This window comes from Chenopodium album, chromosome 23, assembly GCF_948465745.1.
Source record: "Chenopodium album chromosome 23, dcCheAlbu1.1, whole genome shotgun sequence".
Taxonomy (NCBI): domain Eukaryota; kingdom Viridiplantae; phylum Streptophyta; class Magnoliopsida; order Caryophyllales; family Amaranthaceae; genus Chenopodium; species Chenopodium album.
The window spans coordinates 28,588,959-28,605,092 of record NC_137856.1 but is presented as its reverse complement, the minus strand read 5'-3'; the positions used below and the strand labels follow the sequence as shown (position 1 = coordinate 28,605,092).

Sequence of the window (16,134 nt, the reverse complement as noted above, 5' to 3'; positions counted from 1 at the left end):
CCAAGGAATTTCCCTGACTTCACGCCGAAGACACACTTCTTCGGATTCAGCTTCATTTGATGCTTTCTTAAGGTGGCGAAGGTTTCAGCCAGGTCCTTAACATGGTCTTCAGATTTTTTGCTTTTGGCGATTGAATCGTCAACATAAACTTCCATGTTTCGGCCTTTTTGATCGGCGAAAACCTGATCCACCAGCCTTTGATAAGTCGCCCCCGCATTTTTCAATCCGAAGGGCATCATTTTGTAATTGTACACCCCGGCGTTCGTGACGAATGCCGTCTTTGCTCGGTCGTCGGGATGCATGAAGATCTGATGATACCCCGAGAATGCGTCCATGAAACTAAGCAAGGCGTGGCCACTCGTCGAGTCGACTAGCTGATCGATTCTCGGCAAGGGATAGAAATCCTTCGGACAAGCCTTATTTAGGTCCGTGAAGTCAACGCACATTCTCCATGTACCATTGGCCTTCTGAACCATCACCACATTTGCCAGCCATTCTGGATATTGACAAGGCTCGATGAAGCCTGCGTCCAGCAATTTTTTGACCTCGGCTGCGATGTCTCGGTTCTTGTTTGCGGAGTAATTCCGCTTCTTTTGCTTGACTGGCCGACACGTTGGGTCGACGTTAAGCTTATGGGAGATGAGGTCTGGACTTATCCCAGGAATATCGGCTGCCGAGAAAGCAAACACATCTCTGTTGTCCCGAAGGAGTTGAATAAGTTCACAACGGGTGCTCGGATCGAGGTCCATCCCGATTGTTACACATTTCTCAGCATCTCCTTCGGTCAACTCGACCGTTTCAGTCTGCTGGTCCAGGTCCATTGTTGATGGACTGGACTCTTCACAATCTGGCCTGCTGTCTATATCAGCAGGCGTCCCAGACTTTTTCTTCTTTGGCTGGCTCTCTGAGTCTTTCGGCTCAGATGAAGAACTAGCCTTTTCTTTTTCTAACCCTTTTTCTTTGGGTACAGAACCTTGGGCCGAAGCACTTAGACCTTTCGACTTCTTTGTGCTCGGCTCTCTTTCTTTTTCTTTCTCCTCCTCATCCTCATCGTCGTCGTCTGGGCGACTAGTGGATGGCTTGAGGTAGTTGCACTTTCGGGCTTCCTTTTGGCTGCCCAGGATCCTTTCGGGGAAGCCGGCGTCTGAAACGTAGATCATCAGCTGATGATAAGTTGAGACAACCCCTTGGATCTCGTGAATTATGGGTCTCCCCAAAATCACGTTGTACACTAAAGGAGCGTCGATGACCAAAAATTCGGTCATGACATTCCTAGCTGCTTCGTCACAGCCGATGGTGACAGGAAGTAGAACCTTCCCATCAGGATAAGTTGAAGCCCCATTGAATCCGGATACTGGGTAGGATACCGGCGTAAGGTGCTTGGGCTTCAGCTTGATTTGATCATAGGCCTTTCGGAACAAAATGTTTGCTCCGCTACCACCGTCAACTAGAACTTTGCTGACGTCGTGGTTGGCCACCGTGGCGATGATCACCAACGGGTCCTCGTGAGGGTATGTCACCCCCCGACAGTCAGCGGTTGTGAACGTCATGTTCGGCACCGGTGACTGGGGTGGCTGAATATCAGCATGATTCACCTGGTGGGTCAGAGCCCTGAGGTGACGCTTGTGCTCCCTCCGAGAGCATGTTCCTCCCGAGATAACATGGATTGGAGGGAATTTTCCTTCCGCAGTTTTGCTGTTCTTTCGGGGGAAGTCGATTTCTTGCCGAGAGTCTTTTTCGGACTTCTCAGCCTCTTTCTTCTCGCGGTGATCCGCGATATATTTTTTCAAGTATCCCTTCCGGACCATGTCCTCGATTTGGTCCTTCAGCTGGATACACTCCTCAGTGTTGTGTCCCGGTGATTCATGGAACTCACACCACTGATTCTTATTTTTTCGCTGATACCACTCGGGGAGTGGTCTCGGCTATCTGTAACTCTGTTCCTCCTTCGTCACACTGTAGATCTTAGCGCGCGGAAGAGAGAGCGGAGTGTATGATTCATATCTGCCCGTAAAAGGAGCGGATTTTTCTTTCTTCGACTCGTTGGCCGAAGATTGTTCCGAGGCTTTCGCCTTTCCCTTTACCTTCTGGCCTTGGCCTTCAGACGAGGGTGCTTGTTTTTTTTCCCTCCCCCAGATTGAGGTTGGTTTTTCGTTTTGTTCCACTCTTCAGCTCGGATGAATTTATCCGAAGCATTCAATGCCTCCTCCAAGGTCCTGGGTGAATTCATGACCATGAAGTCAGAGAACGGCCCAGTTCTGAGGCCGTGCTGAAGGGCGAAAACTGCCAGCCCTTGGTCCAGCTGAGAAATGCTTAATGACTCGTTGCTGAAGCGAGTCAGATAGTCTCGGAGGCTCTCGGCCTCACCTTGCTGCAGTCCCATGAGCTCTGCAGCAGTCTTCTCTCGGCGATTTGCCGTGGAAAACTTGCTTTTGAACTTGGAGGACAGATCGTCCCACCCAGTAATTGAACCTTCTTTAACTCCCTTGGAGATCCACGCTTGCGCGACCCCCTTGAGAGTGGTTGGAAAATACTTGCACCAAGTCGCTTCGGACCTGGGGCAGAGATGCATGTGAGCCTCATATGAGGCAATATGGTCCTTCGGATCCGAAGTTCCATCATAAGTAATGTGCGACGGGATTTTAACCGTCGGCACATGAGATTCCAGTATCCATTGCTCGAATGGAGAACTGGAAGGTAGCATTACGGCCTTGCCCTTATTCCCAGCCGAAAGGACCGCGCTCCGCCCTCTCAGAGAGGTAGAAGTGGTTTTCGTCCCTGGATGGGAGGTCTGGGTCTCGGCTACAGGGTAGAAAAGGCGGCTGTGCACACTCCGTTCCCTATCGCCGAGACGGTCGTGAACGCTTCGGCGAGCAGTTTCTGGCCGAGAGGCAGAACTGCTGCTTTTATGGGTTCTGCTCGTAGTGAGCTGAGTGGAAGACTCCCTGAAGAAGTGAGAGTTCCTGTTTCTCTCCCTCTCAGTTCTCCAGGTATCCTCCTCCCATTCGCCAAGCTCCTTGAAAGAGGAGAGTTTCCCCCCCTCCTGGCCGAGGTTCCTCCGCTGGCTCCTGGTTTGCGGAGGGGTTCGGTCGCGTGGAGGTGGCATGTTCTGGGCCTTCATGGCTTCCATGAGGACCGCTAAGGCTCTCACTACCTCCTCCGAGTTGGGCCCTGTCAAGGGTGTCCTCGGCTGAGAGCGAGAGTAGGTGCGAATGCTCTGGGATTGGCTCCGGGCATGAGATTGGGTCCTTTGACTGGACCGGTTGTCCTCATTTGACCGAAGCGGGCTCGGTGGATGATTGGACTGGATGATAGGAGATTCGGATCTCTCCCTAGGCTCCTCATGAGAGTCGGGTCCCGCGGAGGGGCTCCTATCCCGAGGAGGAGACAGGCTAGAAGTGGGGCGTTCTAAGGGACCCCCTCCTAGTGACTTTCGGCGCTTTCTCGGAGGAGAAGCACCGTCGTTTTTGTTCTTGCGATTCTTAGCCATCGAAAACTAAGATTGAGGTAGAACGATTGAAATTGGCTTAAAGATTTTTTGAAAGTCTTCCCCACAGACGGCGCCAAATTGTTTCGGGTGAAAACAATGGGACCTTGCCGAAGGTCCAATGAAGTGGTGAAGACTGGGCTCGGTCCAAGTGATGTTGGGCCGAGGATTTCCTGCACAGCAAACACACGTAAACTAGCCTCGGGGGTGTTGCCGAGGAAGGCCCCTCCGATGCTAAAGTCAGTACAATGTGTAGAGAGAAAGCTATGCAAGAGAATTAATTGCTTGAGGCTTTGTGTGAATGTATATGTGTCTTTCTTTTGTACAAATACAATATTGATGGCTTTTATACCTTGGCATATATGGGAGAAGTGGGTCTTGGCCCAATTGACTTGCCTTGTGGACTGATCTTGACTTTAGCATAATTGGAGAGTTGAACCTTGACCTTGGGCTTGTAATTGGATCATTTAATGACTAGGCCCAATTGGACTAAATTGGACCCAAACAAAATTTATAATAAAAATATCGGGAAGGAAAGATTCTACGCCTCCATGAAGTCACATTGTGTTTGATTCGAGAATGTACGAAGAATGGTTTAAGGCTAAATCGTGTTGGAAAAGGAGTTTGTCCAAGCTTAGAGAAGGAAGAGGGATCAAAGTCTTGTCCTAAAAGTTTGCCTAGATCTAAGTGGAGTTTGCCCGAACTCGGAGGGGCACTCACGAAGTTCTTCACCTTGTTTTGTGCAATGCGATTTGTCAAGTGTCGTGGAAGCTTCTTGTTCGTTTGATTAGTTTTTATGACTTGGATATACTTGGTACTTATATTCAATGTGTTATGGGTAAGAAAAATGAAGATAAAGAGTTTGATCTTAGGAAGAGAGTGTGTCAAGTATGCCCAAATAGCTAGGGTTTAATTGTGAGAGAACGCTATATTAAGGTGGGAGTGCTATTATATTAAGGTAGGAGCGTGAATGATGCAATTGAAGCTTGTAATCTCCATCATTCTTCATCAACTTAATACTCTATAGTGGATTGGTGGTTTTTTTCCTGGTTCTCGGGTTCCCACAGTAAATCTATCCTTGTCTTCTTCATGCTTGGTTGTTACTTATTTGACTTCATAAATTAGATCCCTTTCAATTGCTCGATTTGCTTTACAAAAAATAGGGATGAAGTGAAAAGGATTCAAGCTTGTTCAATTCCACATTAGTATCAGTTTTGAGTTTATTAATCTCCCATACTCCCTCCATCCCCAATTGTTTGCCCATAGAAGTATTTCACTTAGTGTGTCAAAAAAAAAAAAAAAAAAAAAAAAGAAATATTTCACTTTATTAAGTTTTGGTTTAGTAGAATTGATGAGAGAGAAAAGTGGTAGGACCTAAAGTATTTTTGTGAGATTAAAGTAGTGGTCTATATATAAATTAATAATATGGAGCAATCTTTAAGGGACGACTTAAAAAGAAAATTAGGGCAAACTAATGAGATTTACTCCCTCAACAATCAAGCCTGTTGTCTCAACAAAGAGAACAACCTTATTCCCTTCTCGCAATGCCATGATTCATAGTGTTCACCACTATTAGGATGATTATCTCCCTCAACCGTCAAGTTTCTTGCTCCCTAAAAAGAGAGTGCCCTTAATCTCTTCTCGAAATTTCATGGTTTCATCTCTTTTCCTTTGTATTTCTATCTTTGAAATTAGGAAAACTAGATTGCACCCATACTAATGTTCCTGAAATTACAGTGATTAAACTCCCCTCAGGTTACATTACTGAAACACAACCAGGAATGGCAGGAACAAGGTAGGCATCTAACTTGAACCAAGCATGCTCCCAAGTAAGCAACTTCGATGCGTACTGTAATCTGTATCTGAAAAGCTTGTATCATATTCTGAACTATAAAAAGATCAGACCAAGCTTTATGATTTATCCTTACTTTGCGGATTTTCCTTCAGTGATAATTTCTCTTATAAAGTAAAAGGGGGCAAAGCAAAGAGTGAAGCCCGAGGAAAACGAATGCAACTCTGGGAGGAAAAGGAGAGGATTTCATGCACATACGAGAAGAGCCAAGTACTCCCTGAAATGACCTCCTTTTGCCATTTCCTATCAAATAAATATAAACTCTTAAAGTCCAAAGTCATCCAATCTGCAATACAAGCTGATGGAAAGGTACTCAAAAGACCAGAGGCGGCACATATTTCCACCAGTAAACATTAAAACGCTTCTTTGGAAACATGTATCAACTAGGAACAAAACAGCTGGGGAGTATGAAGTCACTAAAGAAAGTAAAATCGGAAATTCTAGTATACAGCCAGCATCCAGCTCCAATAAGTTTTGTGATGTTAGTAATCATCACCTCTTGATACAACTTCTTTGCAAGTAGGACGAAGTAAGATTGTATGTTCAAATTGAGACACATAACTTCCCTTCACGTCACACAGAGGGGGGTATGGCTGCAAAAATGTAGATTATCATATAAGGTTTTCAACAAGATAGAACAGTACATAAGTATAATGAAATTAAATGAGGAAAATAATATTTGATTAAATATAACCACAAAAGATACAATGGGAATATGGGATTTAGAGTAGGAAACAACCAAAGTAGCTTCTCTTCTTTAAAGGAAAATGAATATGCTTATGGAAGATAAGACCAAAGTGATGGATGGACATAAAGACATTGATCTAAACTCATTTCTGCTTGTCATATTTAAAATTTTGCTTCCAGTTCAAATATTTACTCAAGAACCGAATTAGATTGGCCTTAAAACCACTTATACGTGCATGACCATACGATTTAAGGGGAAAAAGTTGAAAACCATTCTGCTTCTCAAATTTGAATAATCACTGGATTTTGTATGAAATTTACTCAACAAAACAAAGTTAAATTAAAGCTAAAATGAACAGATTTGATCAATTTTATTTCTCATGCTAGTTCGACATGTAACTTGAGACTGCCACAAACTCCAAAGTTAACAGTATAACACATACAGACTGCCAAACATGATTAGCAACATTTTTCAAAAACAAATGGTGGTGTAAGCAATTTGTTACCTGAACAATGCCAGCGTCACACAAATTCTTCAGTCCCATCAAGTATTTAGTCTCCCCAAGGCGGTCCAAATATCGCCTGCAGAAAGCTAGCGTGGAGAAGTTTTTATCAATTGTTGCCAATAATTGCTTTGCTCTAGGTAGCCGCAATGGGACGTGCCCAACATCAAAGTTTTTCATGTAGTGGCTGCACTCCAGATCTTCCCGGACATACCCTTTACCTGTATGCAGCAGACCAGCAAACATTATGCTACTACCACTGATTACCTAGAATCTAGCCCAATTCCACCTCATAAGTCTATACCAACTTCTCAAAAGCAAATGATTCTGTAGGTATGAATATGCTACCTGTCGATCCAAATGTTTCAATAGCATAAAATTCACCCTCTTCCATCTTTGTCTGCTCACCACCCTTCACAATAGGGACAGACTTTCCAGCATGGATCTGATACTGGCCAATGCTATGTCCATTCAGGTTCCGAATGCTTTTAACTGCAAGTTAGGATATAAGTTTCAAAACTCATGGAGAAAACACAATGTGGAAGGCCCTGCTATATATACTTCTCAGGTTATTTCATAGAACATCAGAAAATCAAATGGCCACACAAAAGCTTCAGTCTTTATTAGAAAAAATACGACTAAGATTACAAATGACACAAAAATACAATGCAAGTACCGTCACAATGTGTTGAACTAACCATTAGACTCTGGAGTCAACAACTACAGCAAAGAATTATTAATGGCACCACTAGACAACTTATTTAGAAACAAAGCAGCTAGAGAGAAGTAGAAACTAATCCCTTGAGTTTTTTTAATAGACACACTAGCTTCCGCTCGGAGTGTTAGGAGATTTATATAGGGTGTATAGGTAGAGTGAACTGTTGGCGAATTAAATATTAGAATATGAGAGGAGAGAAATAATAAAGTATGAGGACACGAGGAGAGAAAAATAATAAAGCATGTAGTATTGGGGAGTCGGGAACCAAGAGAGATATATAATTAGAAGTAGCAGAATGGGAAGTGTGTCCCTTGAGAAAACAGAGATTTAAGAAAAGTGCTTCACTTAAAAAAATTGGAGGGAGCATCTTTTAAGATCCATTGTTGGTCACAGGCTCACAACTGGCCCATTTTAATAAATAAAAAATAATTCCAACTCTATATTGGCCTAAACAGAATAATAACATAAAAGAAAAACCCACCTACAATGGGAGGGTAGCCAACTAGCCATTAAGAGGAGCATAAGGAAAAAATACGCAGCAACAGCAATAAAAGCCATGAAAAGATTCACTTCAAACATGTACACCTCAAAACCTCATCTTACCTTGATAAACTTTGCCATTAATTTCGACCTCATATGACTCCATCACTTCTTGGATAGCAGCCCCAATATCACAAAGACGTACATCAATTCCAGCTTCCTAGTATATAGCACAAACAATAGTTTGAAATTCCTTTTTATTCTCAAAATGCTCATAAATATCAACTTTCTGTAAATATCTAATACATACTTCCTTCGTTTTTTTAGTTGTTCCATTTTAACTATTGACACTATTCATCCACTTCACTTTGACCATCATTTGCGAATTATACATAACGAAAAGTTTTATTTGATCTCTTTAGGTTAGTCTTGATAAATATTTTCAAATATATACTTCTTTCGTCCCTTTTTAGTTGACATGGTTTGACCAACACAAAGTTTTAGGCATAAAAGTTGACTTTAGTCCCTCCGTCCCACATTACTTTTTACACTTTCCATGTTTATTTGTCTCAAACTAGTTTACAATTTTATTATTCAAGAGACCCTAGTATTATTTTGATACATGTCTTTCCACTACCAAAAAGTGAGGGTCCCACACCCTCTCAAATTCAATTAAAAAAAATACTCCCGTGTCTCCTATCACATCTACTTTTTACTAAAAATAATACCCATAATCACCTTTCAAATCTACTTTTGCAATAAAATAACAATTGATAACAAACAACTTATCACCTAAAACTATATGCCATGATATGTATACAAACTAATTTGGGATGAAAGGAGTAGTAATATTTTATTATGGGACTATTGCTTTTGTTGGTGAGAGGAGAAGTTAATTTATTACTCCCTCCGTCCCCGCAAGAACGACCCATTTGGCCTAATTTTAGTCCCAAAAAGAATGACCCATTTGTTTTTCCCAACATCTATTAAAATCACAAAATTACCCTTGTATTTTTGTCATATACCTCCTTCTCCCTATTTTACCCTTGTATTTTTTCAGATCTTTGTGCCATCTCCTCTCTAAATTTCTAACCTTTTTTTCTCTCTCCTGCCACCATTAATTTTTCTTGTGTTTTCCCATACATTTGTACTTGCAAATTATTGATGACTTGTGTTTTCCCATACATTTGTACTTGCAAATTTCAACCCAAATGAGTCGTTCTTTCGGGGACGGAGGGAGTAATTGTTTTCATGGAAGTTGCGGAAAAAGTGGGACCCTTAAAGTGTGAGAGAATTATACAAAATTTGTGGGACCATTCTTTTTTAGAAAGGAAAAAAAAAAAAAAAAAAAAAAAAAAGAAGAAGTGTATCAACTAAATGCAAAAAGCTCTACAAGGAAATGCGCCAACCAATAGGGACACAGGGAGTAATTTTTACAAATTTTACAATGAAACAAATAAAAAATTAGATCAAATTTGCAAGGTGGCAAATGTGCCAAGATAAAATGAAACAACTAAATAAACATAGAGGAAGTACATAATATAAGATGTAGCATGTACCTTAATCCCTGTATTGGTTGCTTCACGTGTAGCCTCTAAAAGTGGATCATACATGGGATTAAATGCTACGGTGAAAGCACAATCAACAATGTATCCTATGTTACAAAAGTGGAAGAAGAAGTCATTACCATCCAGCAAATATAACAGTCAGACCTGTGTTTCCACATTGACCATATATGAAATTAAAGATATCCTAGTAGAAATAGGCTATTGAATAAGTATTACCATCGATATGAGTTCCAAAATCTAATTTCATCACATCATTCTCCCCTAGCACAGTTTTATCTCCAGTATTCGGTGTCCAATGGGCAGCAACCCTAATGAGCAAATAATATATGATTATTTCTATAAAAACAATAAATGCTGACAACTGAAACTATGTTGCCTAAAATATTACCAATTCAAGGAGCAACCAGTAGGGAAGGCAATGCCAGCATGCAGTCCATTTTCAGATATTAATCTACGAACTGTATCTTCCAAAGTCTCACAAATGTCTGTCATCAACATCCCTGGCTTCACAATGCTTCTGATATATTTTCGAACCTAACCATATAAAAATCCATTAGAATTCTATACAATACTCAGCATTTAAAGCCAAAATAATATTCCATATATTATAGTCCTTAATGTAGGCAGAGAAACCTGGCGATGAACTTCAGCCGCTTGGCGAACTGAATTATAAATAGGCTTTTGAAGACGCTCCAAATCTCTCTTCTCTTCAGATGTTACCCTCCATAAGTTGCTACAACATAATTAAGTAACTTATTTGATATCAAGTTATCAACCATGAGGCTGAAAGCAAGCAAAATGGAAATTACAGCATAATAGAGGAACAGACTTGAATAATAGAATTCGTAGCAATAACATAGATAAATAAACAAATTACAGAACAAGGGAAAAAATTTACAGGCAACTCTAAAAGATGGCTAAACCATAGGTCCATACCAACATACTATCTCAGTAAAGACTTCAATATCATCCTAGTGCTTCCCATGAAATTTCTACCCGCAGTGTCACAATGACAGCTTAGACATAGATATCCTTAGGCTGCAATAATATAGAAGCCTTTCCATTACACTCTTAATTGGAAAAGTATAGATTGACTCTAGAACTGAACATGGCAAGGCCCCTCCCCTCCAAGCAAAAGAAAGCAAATGGAAGTTCTTTTGACAGTGTTAAAACAATAAGTATCCTAGTCAAATCTTTGAAACTAGCACCTAATGAAACCCCTAAACAAGTGTTAACAAGTATGATGTGCCAAATCTGCCAATAAAAAAACTACCAAGGAGAGGGAGTTCGGATATTCCTTCTAACACTAGGCTTGCTAGGAAAGTTTTCTTTTCCTTGTTACTTTCACTTCTAGTACGTGGATTCCAACAAGCCCTCTTGGACTATAATGCATTTTTTTTTTACTATCTCCTTTCCTTTCCATCCCATAAATTTAACTCCTCATCGAGTCTTACAAAAGAAGAAATAAAGACTTTTTCTGTTGTTGGAATGGTAGAATTAATTTAGACTGCTAGTCTTATTAAAGCTGAACAAAACATTATTTTATTGCCTCTACAAGTTTTCACAAAAGTCCAACCATCCACTATACTACATATAGCATCTCAACAACAGTGCATTTGGATTTCTCTTAGTGAATCTAAAACACTGAAAGTCTAAAAGCAAAATTTGGTTCAAGTTCTCAGTGAAAAATCTGCCTTTAATATGTCTGTGTCACTATTGTATTTGGATTCCTCTTAGCCATACAAAACCATTTCCAGAATAGAACTTTCACCATCAAGGCATCAAAATTTTAATATCTCTTTTAAGACTTGCTGATATCAATATCATCCTTAGGTCTTAGCACCCCTAAATATATGAGGAGCCAAACAATTACAAATTAATTATGATAAAAATCATAATTTTTAAGCTAAACATATGAAGAATGAAGAATGCCACAAAAGACACAAAACACTGGAACACCAATCCAGTCACGATATATCACAGTCATGAGGAGAAACTCAGTTTGAAGCAAACAAAATGCAAATGCGCACATTTAAAAGTTCAATGAATTTATATCATCAAGTTGGTAAATCCACATATTGCATATTGAATAGTGTACATGCACTTCCTGGTAAAGTCCTTACTCATCTTTGTACTGCTGAATTTCACCCTCTGGAAAATCCCCAGATGAGAAAAGCTGAAGTACAGGAATGGATGGGGGGTCTGTTTGCTGGGGCGCCTGGGCGGCCTCTTTCTTTTTCCTGAACATAATTGATAACAAGTCAGTCCTACAGTTGACATGCAGACACTAGTAATACATTGCTGACTACTCACTTGCTTTTATTTTTCTTCTTCTTCTTCTTAGCAACTTCTGGCCAATGGGTAAAAAAATACAGTTAATTTCATTCAAAATTACTTCAGCATACAAGTATTTAAGCATAATATAACAGTAGAAATTAAGGACTGTTCAATGCCAGACATTCTTCGTTTAGCAAAAATTTTAAAAAGTGTATATTGTAAGCAGGGCAGGATTTAAGGACATTATCCTCCCAAACAAAATGGAGTATGGAAGCAATGTAACAATACACCAATTACAAGGGGTAGGAGTAGGACAGTAGATGAGACCTTTTGAGAACTGCTTTCAATTTAAACATATTTAAAGATTTTACTCCCAACCATTGCACCTCGAATGAAAATTAAAACCTTGCGGAAAGGCCCAATTCTTCTGACTAATCTCGTGATGGTGCAGTGGTGCCCCATTGATCCAAACAATCCCCAGCTTAACAAAGGCCCTAAGGTAATTCATTCCACCTCCTTTTTCCTACACCACTCTTCAAAACCAAAATAATCAAAATTTAGCACTTCACAACACTACTAGAAAACCAAATTACCAAAACTGAAAATGATCAAATTTGCACAACGTTCTTAACAACCTTCACCGCCAAAAATTCAAATTTTCTGGTCCCCATGGAACGTGAATTAATAGTAAAATTGCTACTGTAATAAAGTTCTTAACTTTACCCCTAGAAAATGGGTGTGTACAAATCACTAATGGAACCCAGGGAGGTGTATTACACATAGCCTAAATAGCACGGGAGCTTAATAAGCATTCCACAACTTTAGAGGTAGCTCGGCTAGTAGGCCTAGTCCAACCATTCTGTCATTCCCCTAAACCCTCCAAAACCAACAGCCTCAAAAAGATCCAGTTAAGACAATGATATAGCATAGTGCTTTTTCTTCCCACCATTTTCCCACTCTTACATCCTTTATAGGTAGCAATGAAATAAGTTAGATGATAAGAAGACTGCCCTTTTATATCCGGTAATAAAAAAAAAGACCCCTAATTGGGGAAAAATACAACCCAATAACGTGAGAATACCACATCTCAAGTTCCAATTATAATTAGGCGGTGTTTGGTTCAAGCATATTAGGTATAAGGTATGGGTTTAGAATGACCAAAACCCATACCTTTGTTTCTAGAAAAATCATTTTTCAAACCCATACCTCAAACCCCCAAGGTATGGGTTTTTGAAACCCAAGGGGGGAGGTGGGTTTGGCTCATACCCATACCTTTAGGTCTAAAATTAAAAGGAAAACTGTCATTTCTAGATAAAAACCAAACACATGAAATCAAGTATCAAGTTTCAACCCCATACCACCCAGGTTTCATTCCTCATTCCAAACCCATACTATTGTTTGAACCAAACCCCCCTTAATGGGTTTTCAAATTTCACAACCACAACCAAAGAAAAGTTGATGAAGAAAAAACCATAACTTATCACTAGCAATACTTGCATAATTTTTATCCTAATCCTCCAAAACCCGAATCACCTGACTACGAAGCATCATATGAAGAAGTAAGACAACCGTATCGATCCTCTTATCCCTTTACAATGTGGTTTCAATCCTTCAAAATACATCCTCCAACCAATACCACCACTTGAACCCCAGTATATTTTTCAAAAGTTGAGTACTTTAATGTGCATCATTCCAAACTAATAAAACAAGCACACATTGATATTAATACACAATTAAGGAACCCTAAAAACACAAAAAAAAATCATAATTACAACATCACAGTATCATAATTAACAATGCAATAAATTCCCATTACCTCCTTTCTGTTCAACAGATGGTTCAGCACCATCATCATTATCATCATCTACAGCTTCAGAATTCTCCCCATTAACAATCTTAGGGTTTGAATTAACTTCATTACAATCATCAATAGTGGGTTTTTCTTTTTCTTCCACTGAAATATCCATGCCAGAATTCTCCTTCTCCATTATTAAATACCTAAATTTGTGTTACAAAAACCCAATAAAATCAACAATCAAGCAATCATCCAAATGCAAATCATCAAATCATATACTTCAATAATATGACAAAAGGTCCAATTTTGTAATTAAAGTTGACATCTTTTTGGGTTTATAAAAATTTCAAGCTCAATCCAATATAAAGAAGAAATAGTAAAGAAAGAAAAAGAGAGACCTGAAGAGAGATATAAAGGAAGAGTCTTGTTGTTGATGGTGAAGAGTGCAGCAGCAGAGAAACGGCGTAGCTCAGAAAAAGGGGAAGATATAGGAGATGGAGTCGACGGGAGAAGAGAAGTGCTTTTTTTTTTTTGTCAAGTTTTTTACTTTCATTCAAGGGTTTATGGTAGACATTTGACAAATACAAACTAGACTAGTGAAACTAATGTGGGCCGAGGTTGACATGTATAAGATTCCGATCTGTTAGGGTAGTTATACTTGGAAGGAGCTATGGTTTGGTTCCTACCGTTTAGACAAAAAAAGTACTCTTTATGTCATTACATCACTCGCATACAAGTTATGATAAAGTGAAAATAAGATTAGATGCTCTAAGATTAGACGACACTCATATAAATTCATATTGTGTATAGAGAAAGTAAATAAAAATTTCATGCAAAATCAAATTGAATTTAAGGCTAAATTTCATACAAAATCAAATTGAACCAAACAAGCCTTAATCCATTATTAATTTATTTTTTTTAGTGTTTTACCCGATTCACTCTTTGAGTTAATCTATTATTATTAATAAGTCAATTTATTGCCTTATTATTTGTTGCGAACCATCCCAAGACCCATCACCATTATGTCATCATCACATTGTTTAAGAATGTGTTTTGTTCATCTAAAAAATTGATCAAGTCTAACTAAATATAGATATGAGGTGAATCGGGGTTAATTAATAAGTATTGAGTTATATCTAGACCATGTAAATATAATTTATTAATCTGTCAAAATAAGTAACTTCAAAGAACAAATATAATAGATAATCACTAAATATAAGTGTTAATTGTTGTGTGAATACTAAAAAATATTAAATAGTGCAATTAAAAAAAGGGAGGATGTTATGAAATATATAAAATTAGAGGATTAAGAGAAGAATGTAATAAGATAAGTAGAATTACTACTTGTATAGTTGTATATATTACTCTTGGTAATTTTGTTGTGTGTATCATACAAGTGAACTTGCATGGCTATTTATAGTAGTAAGAATTACTATTACATTGTGGGCTATAAACTTAGAGGGCGGCAATAAGGTTGACTACTACATTAAATGCAATGAAGAAATTGGAGTATGGACATTCACACCATAATTAATGACTAAATTAATTAACTCTTAACACTCTTCCTAGAATGTCCATACAAAATAGGGTATTTATTGCCTCATTAAAACCTTGCTAGGTAAAACCCTTTAGGATAAAAGCCATAGCTAAGGGAAAAGAGTACAGCAATATATTATTATATGTTTTAGTGTCTGCCTCATTAAAAGCCTTGTCAGGAAAAACCCATTGAGTTAAAAACCTGATCGAAGTGAAAAAGAGTGTAGTGCATATAATGCTCCCCTTAATTTTAACGTAGTTCATGAAGACGACGCATCCCAATCTTGTGGACTAACCGCTCAACATTCTTCGAAGGTAGGGACTTTGTAAACAGGTCTACAAGATTATCACATGATTGGATCTCTTGGACATTTATCTTCCCTTCCTTTTGCAAATCGTGTTTAAAAAACAATTTTGGGGATAGATGTTTAGTCCTATCACCTTTGATATATCCTTCGGTTACTTGTACGATGCATGCAGTATTGTCTTCGTAAATACTGGTTGGATTTCAATTACTTCTTTCATCCCACACTCTTCTTGGATATTGCCGATCATTGAGCCATACACACTCACATCCTGCTTCATAAAGGGCAATCAACTCAACATGATTTGATGATGTTACAGTCAAGGTTTGCTTTGTTGATTTTCAAGAAATCGCAGTTCCACCATATGTGAAACAAATATCCAGTTTGTGACTTGGCATTTTGTGGGTCTGATAGATATCCAGCATCTGCATATCCGATCAGGGTGGCATCTAGCCTTGATTGATAAAACAAACCAAGATCTTTCGTTCCTCGTAGATATCGTAGTAAGTGTCATACTTCTTTCCAGTGTCTCTCTGTTGGTGCGTTGCTAAACCTGGCCAACAAATTCACAGAAAAAGCTATGTCGGGTCTAGTATTGTTAGCTAGATACATTAGAGCCCCAATTGCACTTAGATATGGTACTTCAGGACCAAGGACATCCTCATTTTCTTCTCGAGGTCTAAATGGATCATATTTCATATTCAAAGACCGAACAATCATCGAAGGTTAGGGGTGTAAATGGACCAAGCTGATCAATAAACTACTCGGGTTCAAGCTCGATTAAAGCTCATTCATGTTCGTTTATTTGATAAATGAGCTGAGCTTGAACAAATTTTGAAGCTCATTTAATAATTGAGCTTGAACACGAACATAGATATGCTCGTTCAAATAAGTTCATGAACAACTCGTTTATTTATGTTTGCGAA

General features: G+C 39.0%; 1 protein-coding gene across 2 annotated transcripts; it reads right to left on the bottom strand.

The window, feature by feature from the left end:
• Window positions 1-5,550: 5,550 nt before the first annotated feature.
• Window positions 5,551-13,920, bottom strand: LOC145606858 (methionine aminopeptidase 2B-like). 2 transcript variants are annotated; one of them, XM_081662700.1, is made up of 12 exons: window positions 13,766-13,920; window positions 13,389-13,570; window positions 11,609-11,645; window positions 11,419-11,535; window positions 9,929-10,028; window positions 9,684-9,829; window positions 9,512-9,603; window positions 9,287-9,381; window positions 7,851-7,947; window positions 6,878-7,021; window positions 6,533-6,750; window positions 5,551-5,932 (listed from the first exon to the last, which is right to left on the bottom strand). In XM_081662700.1, exons 2-12 carry the CDS (start codon window positions 13,558-13,560, stop codon window positions 5,822-5,824), a joined length of 1,329 nt encoding a protein of 442 aa, XP_081518826.1. In that variant the 5' UTR covers window positions 13,561-13,570; window positions 13,766-13,920; the 3' UTR covers window positions 5,551-5,821. The 2 variants fall into 2 exon arrangements, with proteins under 2 accessions (XP_081518826.1, XP_081518827.1); XM_081662701.1 differs by having other exon boundaries at window positions 11,609-11,642.
• Between the last annotated feature and the right edge of the window lie 2,214 nt (window positions 13,921-16,134).

Bases quoted from the DNA above. Each gene is read 5' to 3' on its own strand.
- LOC145606858 (XM_081662700.1), bottom strand. From the start codon at position 13,560: ATGGAGAAGGAGAATTCTGGCATGGATATTTCAGTGGAAGAAAAAGAA. The intron at 10,029-11,418 runs GTAAGGACTTTA...ATTATGTTGTAG, and splicing joins ATTCAGCAGTACAAAGATGA to CAACTTATGGAGGGTAACAT. The intron at 9,830-9,928 runs GTTTCTCTGCCT...TTATATGGTTAG, and splicing joins CGGCTGAAGTTCATCGCCAG to GTTCGAAAATATATCAGAAG.